The sequence below is a fragment of the Arachis ipaensis genome, chromosome B08 (assembly GCF_000816755.2).
Source record: "Arachis ipaensis cultivar K30076 chromosome B08, Araip1.1, whole genome shotgun sequence".
Classification (NCBI taxonomy): domain Eukaryota; kingdom Viridiplantae; phylum Streptophyta; class Magnoliopsida; order Fabales; family Fabaceae; genus Arachis; species Arachis ipaensis.
In genome coordinates this window covers 109,270,246-109,283,742 of record NC_029792.2, presented here as the reverse complement: position 1 = coordinate 109,283,742, position 13,497 = coordinate 109,270,246, and the positions used below count along the sequence as shown (strand labels likewise).

The window sequence follows — 13,497 nt, the reverse complement described above, 5'->3', positions numbered from 1 at the left end:
GCACAACTCTCGGGTTTTAGTATCAGGGGTTGTGAAAACGCGTCCACGCGTACGCGTATAGCACGCTTGCGCGTGGATGGCCCCCCCTTTTTTTTTCATACACATGAGGAGGGGCAATTATAGCACAAATTGGTAGTAATGCATGTTAAAGGGTTCAAAAACATCAAAAACCTCATATAACACTTAACCTTAAGCATTTTCACCTCTCAATTCAATTAAACCATTATCAATGAACTCCTCATGAGCAATTTAACAAACAATCAAGCAAACCCTACTATAAACAAACTCACAAATCAAGCAATCACCAAAGGGACAAAAATTCTACAAGCTATGAGCAAGAAACTATAAGCAAAGGTAGATCATACCATGGTGGGGTGTCTCCCACCTACCACTTTTGTTTAACGTCCTTAAGTTGGACGGTCATGAGCTCAAATCGCTTCGCCTTCGGGTGCGTCCTCAAGAAGGAACACCTCAACCTCTTTGTTGTTTTTCATCTTTTCTCCATGGTATAGCTTTAGACGATGACCATTTACCTTGAAGATATTGGGGTTTGAAGGATGGCGCAAGTGGTAGACCCCATATGGTTCTGCTTTCTCCACTCTATAGGGGCCTTCCCACCTTGATCTTAGCTTCCCAGGCATCAATCTCAACCTAGAGTTATAGAGGAGAACTAACTCTCCCACTCTAAACTATCTTCTTCTAATATTTCTATCATGCACCGCTTTCATCTTCTCCTTGTAAAGTCTTGAATTCTCATAGGCTTCCAAGCGAAGGTTCTCAAGCTCCACCAATTGTAACTTCCTTTCGACCCCAACCCCAAAACCCGTATTTAACTCTTTTACGGTCCAATACGCTTTATGTTCTATCTCCACCGGTAGATGGCAAGCCTTCCCATAGACCAACCAGAACGGGCTCATACCAATTGGCGTTTTATATGCCGTCTGGTAGGCCCAAAGCGCATCGCCGAGCTTAGAACTCCAATCTTTCCTATGAGGCTTCACAACCTTTTTCAATATGCGCTTGAGTTCCCAATTGGAAACCTCGGCTTGGCCGTTTATTTGGGGGTGGTATGCTGTGGCTACCTTATGGATGATGCCATACTTCTTCATTAACCTTGCCATCTTTTTGTTATAAAAGTGCGAGCCTTGATCACTCACGATTGCTCGTGGTGATCTAAAGCGGCAAATAATGTTATTCCGAACAAAAGAAAGCACTACATTAGCTAAATTGTCCAAGCAAAGGTCAAAAGAGTCCCCATAAACAGAAAAATCGTCCATAAACACCTCCATGCATTGCTCCAAAAGATCCACAAATATACTCATCATACACCTTTGGAACGTTGCCGGTGCGTTGCACAAGCCAAACGGCATTCTCTTATACGCATACATTCTGAAAGGGCATGTGAAGGTGGTTTTTTCTTGATCATTTGGAGCAATATTGATTTGAAAATAACCGAAATATCCATTTAAAAAACAATAATGAGATTTACCATATAGGCGATCAAGCATTTGATCGATGAAGGGCAACGGAAAGTGCTCCTTCCTAGGGGCCAAGTTTAGGCGCCGATAGTCAATACACACCCTCCATGAGTTTTGGACTCTTGTAGCTATAAGCTCCCCTTGTTCGTTCTTGATTGTAGTAACACCGGATTTTTTTGGAACCACTTGGACGGGGCTCACCCACTCACTATCTGAAATCGGATAGATAATGTCCGCTTCTAATAACCGGGTGACCTCCTTCTTCACAATCTCTAAAATGGTAGGATTGAGACGCCTTTGAGGTTGTCTAACGGGTTTGGCTCCTTCTTCTAGAAAAATTTGGTGTTCACACACTTGGGGGCTAATGCCAATTAGGTCCGCTAGGCTCCACCTAATGGCCTTCTTGTTCCTCCTTAAGACATTAAGTAACTTCTCTTGGTGGGAGGAGAACTCCTTAGCAACAATTACCGGGAGCTTTTGGTCACCTTCAAGGAAGGCATATTTTAGGTGGATCGGGAGTGGTTTCAAATATACCTTTTGTTCATGACTCAGCACTTTGTCATTCGGTGACATTGGAGGTGATAAGGCATCTTCTTTTCATACATGGGAACTCCCCACACTCGGATCTTGAATCATACTCTTTCCATCAAAATTAACTTGGTGGACTTTGGCCACCACATTGTCAATCAAATCACACCGGAATATAGAGTGATCCTCCGGTGGATGTCTCATGGCTTCATCAAGATTAAAGCTCACTTCTCTTCCATCGATCTTAACGAGTAGTGTTCACACCCTGGGTCGAGCTATCCGACCTGAGATGTTCAGTAACAAAGTGACCGACCTCTTTAGGTCAGGCTATCCAACCTCTTCTCAAAGAGCTCGGCCAAATCGACAGGAAAGCCCAGTAAAGGGCCCAAATAGAGGAACACGACCCAAATTCAAAGGCAGTCCAAGCCTATAGAGATAAAGGCGGTTCCCTTGAAGATAAGCTGACCTCACCCAAAGATAAGATAAGATAACTAACTTATCTTATCTAAAAAGGTCACTCCACACCATTATAAATACACTGGAGCACCCAGGTATAACTCATACTCTGATTCTACAAAAAACCTGTTTAATACCCATGCTAACTTAAGCATCGGAGTCTCTTGCAGGTACCCCCACCCTCCGGTGACGAAGGATCAGCAGTGCAGCCAGTCCCACAAGTCGGACACGACAGCTCCGGCCACCACCCACCAGCCGGACACGTCATCTCTGACCAGCACAGAAGATCTCGTCCGAGATCGACCTACAGTTTCAGGTAACCCTCGGAACATTGGCGCCGTTGCCGGGGAACCTGGAAGTCATCCCACCATCATGGAGGATGACCATGACAATGACCACGATTCAGATCTAGAGGATAGAACACCGCATAAAAATGCGGGCAATACACTAAAAGATACCCCGGAATCTAACGAGGACAAAAATTCATCAAATCCAAGAGTGATAGAAGCGCTTCAAGATCGTTTAAAGCAACCTGAAAAAGAAAGCCAGCATCAACGAGAAGTTGGGAAAGATCTACAAAAGGGGGTAAGGCAACACCGAGAATTAGAAGACAAACTCCTAAAACTCGAAACCGATCTCAAAGCCAAGGCTACTCGATCCACTCCTAAGGATAACTCTCGCAAGGATCAAGATCCATTCACTAGGGAGATCATGAGGACCAAAATCCCTAAAGACTTCAAACTTCCGGATATGGCTTTGTACGATGGCACCACAGATCCCAACCATCATCTCAGCAATTTCAGAAGTAGAATGTACCTCACTGACGCCTCAGACGCAGTTCGCTGTAAAGCTTTCTTAACAACTCTCACAAAGACAGCAATTAGATGGTTTGACAACCTACCTCCGAAGTCCATCTCAAGCTTTGACGACTTATCCAAAAAGTTCCTGGCCAGATTCTCCATCCAAAAAGATAAGGCTAAGCATGCCCCCAGTCTATTAGGAATCAAGCAAGGAGATCGGGAAAGTCTTCGCAACTACATAGAAAGATTCAACAAAATATGCCTAGACATATAAAGCCTACCGACAGAGGCCGCCATCATGGGCCTCATCAATGGTCTACGAGAGGGACCTTTTAGCCAATCTATATCAAAGAAGTATCCCACATCTCTGGACGAAGTGCAAGAACGAGCGGAGAAATACATCAACATGGAAGAAAATTCCCGACTAAGAGAAACCTCAAAATCCGGATTCACCTACCGAGACAAAGATAAAGAGTCCAAAAAGAAGGAAGATCGACAAGGAAAAAAAATTAAAAAATATCATAATTACACCCCTCTTCGGGTGTCCCTTGTGGATGTTTACAAAGAAGTTTGCCATACAGAAAAAATACCCCCAGCTCGACCACTCAAAGGCAAAAGGAGAGGAGGAAACCGGAATGAATATTGTGAATACCATCGAGTCCGTGGGCACTCCACCAACGAATGCTTTGACTTAAAAAATGTCATAGAAAAATTAGTGAGAGAAGGAAAACTAGATCGATATCTGGCCACCCGGGACGATGAGCAAAGAAAAAGGAGAAGGGACGAGGAGGTTGGACGAACCGAGCGATCACCTCGTACACCAGAAAGACATGTTCATATGATATATGGAGGGTTTGCAGGAGGAGGAATCTCCAAATCATCTCGTAAAAGATATCTCAAAGAAGTATATCACGTCGAAGGAAAGGAGGAAGCACCCGACATCCCGGCAATTACGTTTACCAAAGAAGATGCATCCGGTATCATCTCAGGACACGACGACCCTATGGTCATCACCATTATACTGACAAATGCAAATCTCCATTGCATACTGATAGACCAAGGGAGCTCCACCGATATCTTATTCAAAACTGCCTTCGACAAGCTCGGCCTGGAAGATAAAGAACTTAGAGCATATCCAAACAGCCTGTTCGGACTGGAAGACACTCCAGTGCAACCACTGGGATATGTCCCACTACACACAACCTTCGAAAAAGGAAACCAATCCAGAACACTCAAAATAGACTACATCGTGGTCGATGTGATTTCAGCCTACAATGCCCTAATAGGTCGGACAACATTAAATCAACTCGGTGCAATAGTCTCAACTCCACATCTATGCATGAAATTTGCAACTGCAGAAGGGATAGCTACGATAAAAGCAGATCAGAAGATGGCGCGCCGCTATTATAACGAAAGTCTAAACCTCAGAGGCAGAGGAGAAGAATTCCACACAATTGAACTTGGTGGAGTTCAGAGGCAAGAAGAACTCCGTCCACAACCTGAAGGCGAAGTAGAGAAAGTCCAGATCGAAGACGTCTCGGACAAAACAACCAATATTGGCACGATTCTAAAAGGAGACATAAAAGAATCACTCATACATTTCTTACAAGAAAACACCGACCTTTTTGCGTGGAAGGATGCAGACATGCCAGGCATAGACCCCGAGTTAATGTGTCATAAGCTAGCAGTCTACCCTGGATCTCGGCCAGTACAACAGAGGCATATAAAACTCGGACCTGAACGATCCCAAGCTGTGGAAGAGTAGGTACAAGCTCTACTGGAGGCAGGATTCATAAGAGAAGTCAAGTACCCACTATGGCTAGCTAACGTCGTCTTGGTGAAAAAATCAAACGGGAAGTGGCGAATGTGCACCGACTATACTGATCTCAAAAAAGCCTACCCAAAAGACCCTTATCCATTCCGAAGTATCGACGCTCTGGTCAATGCCTCCTCCGGATATAAATACCCCTCATTTATGGATGCATATTCCGGATACAATCAAATCCCAATGTACCCACCCGATCAAGAAAAAACCTCGTTTTTAACACCAAAAGCAAACTACTGCTACATCATGATGCCTTTTGGTCTCAAAAATGCGGGAGCTACTTATCAAAGGCTAATGAATAAAGTCTTCTCAGATCATATCGGAAAAGTCATGGAAGTCTATGTGGACGACATGTTGATAAAGACACAAAGTGAAGAGACATTATTGTCCGACCTGGTCCAAGTGTTCGACACTATAAAAAAGCATGACATGCGACTCAATCCTGCAAAATGCACCTTTGCAGTAGAAGCCGGAAAGTTCTTAGGTTTTATGCTCAAACAAAGAGGAATTGAGGCAAATCCGGATAAATGCCAGGCCATACTCAACATGAAGAGCCCAACTTGCGTCAAAGAGGTACAACAACTCAACGGGAGATTGGCAGCCCTGTCCAGATTCCTAGCGGGATCAGCGATAAGATCTCTTCCCTTCTATGCTACTCTAAGGAAAGGAAAGTGGTTCGAATGGACAACGGAGTGTGAACAAGCCTTCCAAGATTTCAAAAGATTCCTAGGACAGCCACCTATCCTATCTCGGCCACGAGAAGAAGAACCACTCATATTGTACCTCGCGGTAGGGAGTCGGGTAGTAGCCTCAGCACTAGTTCGAGAAGATGACAGTGGGCAACAACCCGTATACTTCATCAGTAAAGTATTACAAGGATCCGAGCTAAACTACCAAAAAATAGAAAAATTTTCCTATGCTCTCATACTAACATCTCGACGACTTCGCCCGTACTTCCAAGCTCACACTATTAAGGTTCGGACCAACCAGCCCATTAAAGGGATATTGCAGAAAACAGACCTAGCGGGCAGAATCTTACAATGGGCAGTTGAGTTGTCTGAGTTCGACCTTCAATACGAAGCTCGGACAGCCATCAAATCACAATACTTAGCCGACTTCATTGTAGAATTTACAGACACCCTGGAAACCCCCATGGAATGGAATCTCTACGTGGACGGTTCCTCGAATAAGACGGGAAGCGGCGCAGGTGTGATAATTGAAAGTAATCAAGGAACCCAAATCGAACTCTCTCTCAAATTCGGGTTCCCCACCTCAAACAACCAGGCGGAATATGAGGCACTACTCGCTGGTTTAAAGCTGGCTAAAGAGGTCGGAGCTCAAAGACTCGTTATCTTCAGTGACTCACAGGTGATCACTTCACAAATAACGGGGAGCTACCAAGCCAAGGACCCCACTATGAAAAAGTACCTAGGTAAAACCAGGGAACAGCCTGGACAACTCCGGGAATATGAGATCCACCACATACCCCGCGAATAAAATGCCCGAGCTGACGCACTCTCAAAACTAGCCAGCACCAAACCAAGAGGCAACAATAGAAGCCTCATCCAGGAAATATTACAAAACCTGTCAATCTCGAAAGAGGAAAAAGTCCTAGCCATAACAGGTCTAGATCAAGGATGGATGACTCCTATAATTAACTACCTCAAAATAGAAACACTTCCTACAGGCGAGAAGGAGGCAAAAAGGTTAAAATGAGAAGCACAATACTACACTATTATAAATAATACTCTATACAAAAGAGGAATTTCAATACTATTGTTAAAATGTGTACCGACTTCCAACACGAGGGAAGTTCTAGAAGAAATACACAGTGGCATCTGTGGCAATCATCTCGGAGCACAAGCGCTCACCAAAAAAGTACTTCGGGCAGAATTTTATTGGCCAACTCTACAAAAGGAGGCCACAGAGTTCGTAAAGAAATGTCCACCATGTCAAAAACATGCCAACTTTCACATCGCCCCGCCCGAGGAGCTCATCAGCGTAACCTCACCTTGGCCATTTGCAAAATGGGGACTCGACCTTCTCGGACCCTTTCCCCAGGGATCGGGACAAGTTAAATTCTTCATAGTAGGGGTAGACTATTTCACAAAGTGGATCGAGACAGAACCCCTAGCTAACGCTACTGCTCAAAGAAGTCGAAAATTCCTATATAGGAATATTGTCACAAGGTTCGGGGTTCCATACTCCATCACCACAGACAATGGCACCCAATTCACAGATGCAGGCTTCAGAAAATTAGTAGCCGACTTGAACATAAAGCATCAGTTCACTTCCGTCGAACATCCCCAAGCGAATGGACAAGCCGAAGCTGCCAACAAAGTCATATTGGCTGGGCTAAAACAGAGATTACAAGACGCAAAAGGAGCTTGGGCCGAAGAACTCCCACAAGTCCTATGGGCATATCGAACAACGCCACATTCCACCACAAAGGAATCACCCTTCCGATTAGCATATGGAACGGAGGCAATGATCCTAGTAGAGATCGAGGAAGGATCACCTAGAATGGTCCATTACAATGAAGAAGCCAACTCCCAACTTCAAAGGGAAGAGCTCGACCTACTTCCTGAAATCTAAGAAAGAGCTCGGATCAGGGAAGAAGCACTAAAACGTCGAATGGCTTCCAGATATAATCAAAAGGTAGTGCCAAAAGGTTTCACTGAGAATGATCTTATCCTAATACGAAATGATATCGGAACAACTCAACCCGGAGAAGGAAAGCTAGCAGCAAATTGGAAAGGACCCTACCGAGTCATAGAAGTACTCGGGAAGGGCTACTACAGACTGTCCGAACTCGAGGGGTGAGAGCTTCCCAGGTCATGGCACGCCTGCAACCTAAGAAGGTACTATAGCTAGGAATGGTAAGGGATCTCAACATAGGGTGTACTCTTTTTCCTGAAAAGGTTTTTTAATGAGGCACCAATTTGAGATCCACAAATTATCCGACTTAAAAGGGTAAAAACTCCACATGTACATATTTGCATTTTTTTTGAATAAAATATGTTTAGATATTCTACAAATTTTCAAGCCGCATTAATCTGAAACATTCATCGTCCGATTATAAAGCAACAGATCGACAGAAAGTGAAAATCGAATTCACTGCACGATCGCGATAAAGACCAACAGAGATGAAAACCAAATTCATCAAAAGGTCAACCAAGCGAGGATTAAACCCAATTTCTACAAATCGGCAAAGATGAAAACAGAATAATGCAAGAAGTTATCGAAAGTGATCCATAGAAAGGACCTGACGAGGTCCTAATGGATTGCTAAATAATAACTTAAAGACTGACCGACGTTAAGAAGTCGGACCAAGTCAACCCAAGTTATAAGTAAACCCTAGAAAGAGGTGTGGCCAACCCTATAAAAGAGGATTACTTTAACTTAGAAGGGCCCGACATGACGAAGTCGGCCCAAAACATAAAAGTTTTAAAAGTAATCCCTGAAAGAGATCTGAATAAGGTCCAAGAAAGAGGATTACAAAAGTAACTTAGAAGGGCCCGACATGACGAAGTCGGCCCAAAACATAAAAGTTATAAAAGTAATCCCTGAAAGACACCTGAACAAGGTCCAAGAAAGAGGATTACAAAAATAACTTAGAAGGGCCCGACATGACGAAGTCGGCCCAAAACATAAAAGTTATTAAGTAATCCCTGAAAGAGACCTGAACAAGGTCCAAGAAAGAGGATTACAAAATAACTTACAAGGACCCGACGCGAAGAAGTCGGTCCAAAACATAAAGCTACAAAAATAATCCCTGAGAGAGACCTAAAGAGGGGTCCAAAAAAGAGGATTATCAACAACAGCTCGGACAAAACCGACATAATAAAATCGGTGACCTCAGCATTGTACAAAGAAAATTCCTAACAAAGACCTGAACAAAGTCCAAGCAAAACGAATTGATGGAAATGACATCAGGCCAAAGAACCAAGCCAACCCAAAGAGGTCAAACAACGAAAAGTCCCAACACTCTCAAAAAACTAGAAAGGTGCCAAGACAAGTGCAGACAGACATGATATAAAAACTGCTAGCTGTAATAACGGCAAGCTTCAGAGGCCACCAAAATCAGCCCCAAAAGCTTAGAAACTGCTTTGTTTTTCAAAATAAAGTTGCTAAACAAGCAACCAAGAGAGTGTCAACAATCAGCAAAATACCATTTACAAAAAATAAACAATTCAAAAGCCCACAGACAGGGCCGCACACAAATATACTAAGAAAAACTAAAGAGGATCCAGAGGTTTCCCAGAAGCTGTATCAACATGGGGCGAAGGAGGACGAGTCTGGAGGGGCACAGCATCCACCGTCTCATCGTCTTGATTTAATATCTGACAATCAGGCTCGGGCTCGGGATGACTAACCCCAGCAGGAGGAGCTGAAGAAGTCGGCACGACAGTGGCTTTGGCAACCGGCACAGGCAGAGGTTCAACATCATCATCATCAAGGTCGTCAGGGACAATCTTGCCCTCTTTTACGACATTGTCCAGACTAAAGAGAGTAAGGTCGACCTCGGGAGCAAGAACTCAAACTTGCTCCTTCAGGTTCTCATAAGCAGCATTTACGCTGCCCACAAGGTGACCCTGGAACTCGGCATAGTCAACCCGAGAAGACTCCAACTCTTCCCTAAGACGCATTACCTCACGGTAGGATGTGACATAGCTGTCCTTGTGCCTTAATGTTGTGTCTTCAGCCAACCTCACAGAAGCCGCCAAAGCAACAGAACTTGCCTTCTCGCCCTCCAATTCCTTCTCCAGCTTGGCCACCTTCACTTGAAGCTCCTCCTTTAAACCTTTCATTCTATCGAACTCCCGCTTAGCCTCTTCCATAAAGGCCTTAGTAGCCTGAAGGGGAAGATCTTGGACAGTACGGTACATAGCAGCTCCCATATGTGCCATTTTTATGCTGCTCCGAGTAATGAAGTCTAAATGGCGAAGAAGAGAGACATCGTCAGTAGGGATGGTACCATAAGGACCAATCTGCTGATCAACAAACTCAACCGCGTCAAAATCAGGGGCGTCGAGATTAAAAGGCTCAGTTGTCTTTTGCTTTTTGTTTGGAGGAGCACCAGAAGTAGCCACAGAAGCTTGCGGAGGATCGACCAAACAAACTCGGGAAGTAGGGATTACCTTTCTCGCCACCGGTGAGCTCGGTACGACCGGCTTCGAGTGAACTTGGGACGACCCCTCCCTGGCCGCCTTGGCCGAGGATGTTTTGGGCTGCAGAAGCCTTCCTGGCCTTCTTGAAGGCCTTCATAGAATTATTATTTTTAATCATATCTGCAAGCAACACATAACAGTAGGAAATCAAGTTACAAATCAGAAAAAGAGCTCGCAGAAAATAAAATCGACAAACAAAGAAAGGAAATCAATCACTACCCAGCTCAGGTCGGAGAAGTGAGGGGTCCCCTAAGAATTTCTTGGTATCAAGATAGGGAGGCTCCCCCCAATTCTCCTTCAACACAGTCACAAAGGCCTGCTCGACCTCGTCCAACATCTCCCATGAATACCTCGACACAACAACGTTCTTTTGCCACTCTAAAGGAAAAGCGGGCTCATCATTCTCATCCAGAAAAAAGGGCCGAGCTCCTTCAACAGCTCGGACCTTGAAGAAATAGTTCTTAAAATCACGAAACGACTCGTCATACATAGAAAAACTTTCTTCCCTTACGAAGCTTGGAAAGAAACCCAGGCAGCCTTTTTCTTCACTATCCCAGGTTTTGTCAAGACAAACAGATAAAAGAAAAGGGATTGCGAAGCAGGGATGTCAAGTTCACGACACAACAATTGAAAGATCTTTATAAAGCCCCAAGAATTGGGGTGAAGTTGGGATGGAGCTACATTGCAAGACCACAACAGATTGGTCTCAAAAGGAGTAAAAGGAATGGTGATGCTCATCTGGCCAAAAAAGAAATCGTATGCATAGAAAAAAGGACGGTCTCCAGCAATTCGAGTAGAAAAACAAACTCTCTCTTCAGAAATAGGGGGTACAAGTTCATAATTCTTTTCCTCACTATCACTACTACAAACCCTATGAAATTGTCTAAGCTGCTGACAAAATTCGGAATCAACCAAAGAAACACATAAAAGAACCATCGAATCCACCCAATCAGCCATGCCCTCAGGGACTTGGGAAGATGTCTCAACAATGTTCTTGCGAGAAGACAAGAGGTCAACTAGTCCTACAGTAAGAAAAGAAGAAAATAGATTACTAACCCAAACATCTAGGACAAAGTCAAAAACAACCCATAGCAGAGCACGACTCAAGCATGCAAAACAGGTAGAAAGGAAAACCCCAAGACAAGGTCCAGGGGCATCCTTTGGAGGCAGTAACGGAGTAAAGACTCAGGAAAAATCTACAAGGCTAAACATCTCGATAAAAAACTCTCGACGAAGAAAAAACCCCCCTTTTCCCAGACAAATAACAACACAAAGAGAAAGACAAAGCAAATACAAGAAAGAACGTCATTTGCTACAAAGTCTATTAGTAAAGAAAGCTTCAAAAGGCGCAGACTTTTTCAAAATATTATCAAAACAGTTCATCGACCCAAAAATTCCAAAACACGAAGGCGACAGCCAGAAACAGAACATGCAAACAAACAAAACCTCTATCATCAGAAGAAATGCCAGAAACATGCATCACAACAAATTGAGCATAATGGCGCAAAAAGGTTCAGATTTTCCAACAGGCATTTCAAACGAAAAATCAAAGCTTTATCAAAAAAACGAAGGCAAAAAGTAAAGCAGTAGAGAACAGAAAACAAACCTGGAGAAATAGGGGAAAACCCTGAAGAAAGGTTGAGAGCAGAAGTGACAGGAGGAAGAGCCACCCCTCGAACAGAAAGCCTCACAAAAGTTGGAAACAGAAGGCGAAATCCAGAGTCACCCCTCTTTCACAACCAGAAAGAAACAATAACCAAGCAAACGTCGCAGGGAAAAAGGCGAAAGCAACAAACCCCAGGCGAAAAACAGAAAGAGAGAAAGAACAGGGAGGTTACGGAGAAGAGAAACCATTTTTCTGAAATATGAAATTCAAAATAAAGAGGCTGAGAGAAACGGGGCAATTAAAACCAATTAATGAAGGTATTAAACCCTCGCACGTTCCCAAGAACAGAGCACTAATACAAAAGCGCGCTTTTGGAAGAAAACGTTTCACATTCAAAAAAGAAGATTCTACAAAGAAACAAGTCGACAAATGCTCGAGTTCGGCTTCACCAGAGAAGGATCGAAGTCTTAAGAACTAGGACTCGACCTCAAAAAGAAAGACCGAGCTCGAGCAGGAGCACTGTTCACACCCTGGGTCGAGCTATCCGACCCGGGATGTTCAATAACAAAGCGACCGACCTCTTCAGGTCAGGCTATCCGACCTCTTCTCAAAGAGCTCGGCCAAATCAACAGGAAAGTCCAGTAAAGGGCCCAAATAGAGGAACACGACCCAAATCCAAAGGCAGTCCAAGCCTATAGAGATAAAGGCGGTTCCCTTGAAGATAAGCTGACCTCAGCCAAAGATAAGATAAGATAAGATAAGATAACTAACTTATCTTATCTAAAAAGGTCACTCCACACCATTATAAATACACTGGAGCACCCAGGTATAACTCATACTCTGATTCTATAAAAAACCTGTTTAATACCCATGCTAACTTAAGCATCGGAGTCTCTTGCAGGTACCCCCACCCTCCGGTGACGAAGGATCAGCAGTGCAGCCAGTCCCACAAGTCGGACACGACAGCTCCGGCCGCCACCCACCAGCCGGACACGTCATCTCCGACCAGCATAGAAGATCTCGTCCGAGATCGACCTATAGTTTCAGGTAACCCTCAGAACAAGTAGGTACCCGAAAACGCATCTAGTTTGAATCGGGAGGTTTTTAAGAAGGGCCTCCTGAGCAAAATAGATGAGGTCCTCCCGGAATCACTAGGGGGCATCTTGAGAATATGAAAATCAATCGGGAAGACCAACCCCTTTATACTTACTAGAACATCCTCCGCGATACCAACAACAGAAATTATGCTTTTGTCCGCCAAAACAAACCAGGCGGCCGACCGTTTCAACGGCGGGAGCTTCAAGACTGATGAGTCGGAATTCACACCCCATATAAAAAATGATGAATCCGTTCTTTTGGCAAGCACACCAAAAATTATTGTCAAGTAATAACCCATTGTGGAGTGGGATCGTATCCACAGATATTGGTAGATTTGAGCAACTTTAATTAATTGATAAATTAAGCAAGCTAAGCCGAATAAATCGTGATTGTAGGATTGTAAATGGGTAGAAACATAAATGACTCAAAAGTAAATATAAGCAGTAAAGTGAAGGATTAAAAATGGCAATAAGGTAAAGTACAAAAATGTAAATGACTTAATTGTAAATGGGAATGGGGATTTGCAGAATGTAAA

The 13,497-nt window shown here is 43.9% G+C and overlaps 1 protein-coding gene across 1 annotated transcript; it reads right to left on the bottom strand.

The window, feature by feature from the left end:
* LOC107611332 lies at nucleotides 690–1,370 on the bottom strand. The gene has a single exon (XM_016313271.1). It carries the CDS (start codon nucleotides 1,368–1,370, stop codon nucleotides 690–692), a length of 681 nt encoding a protein of 226 aa, XP_016168757.1.

Coding starts and splice junctions, on each gene's coding strand:
- LOC107611332 (XM_016313271.1), bottom strand. CDS start 1,370: ATGCCGTTTGGCTTGTGCAACGCACCGGCAACGTTCCAAAGGTGTATG.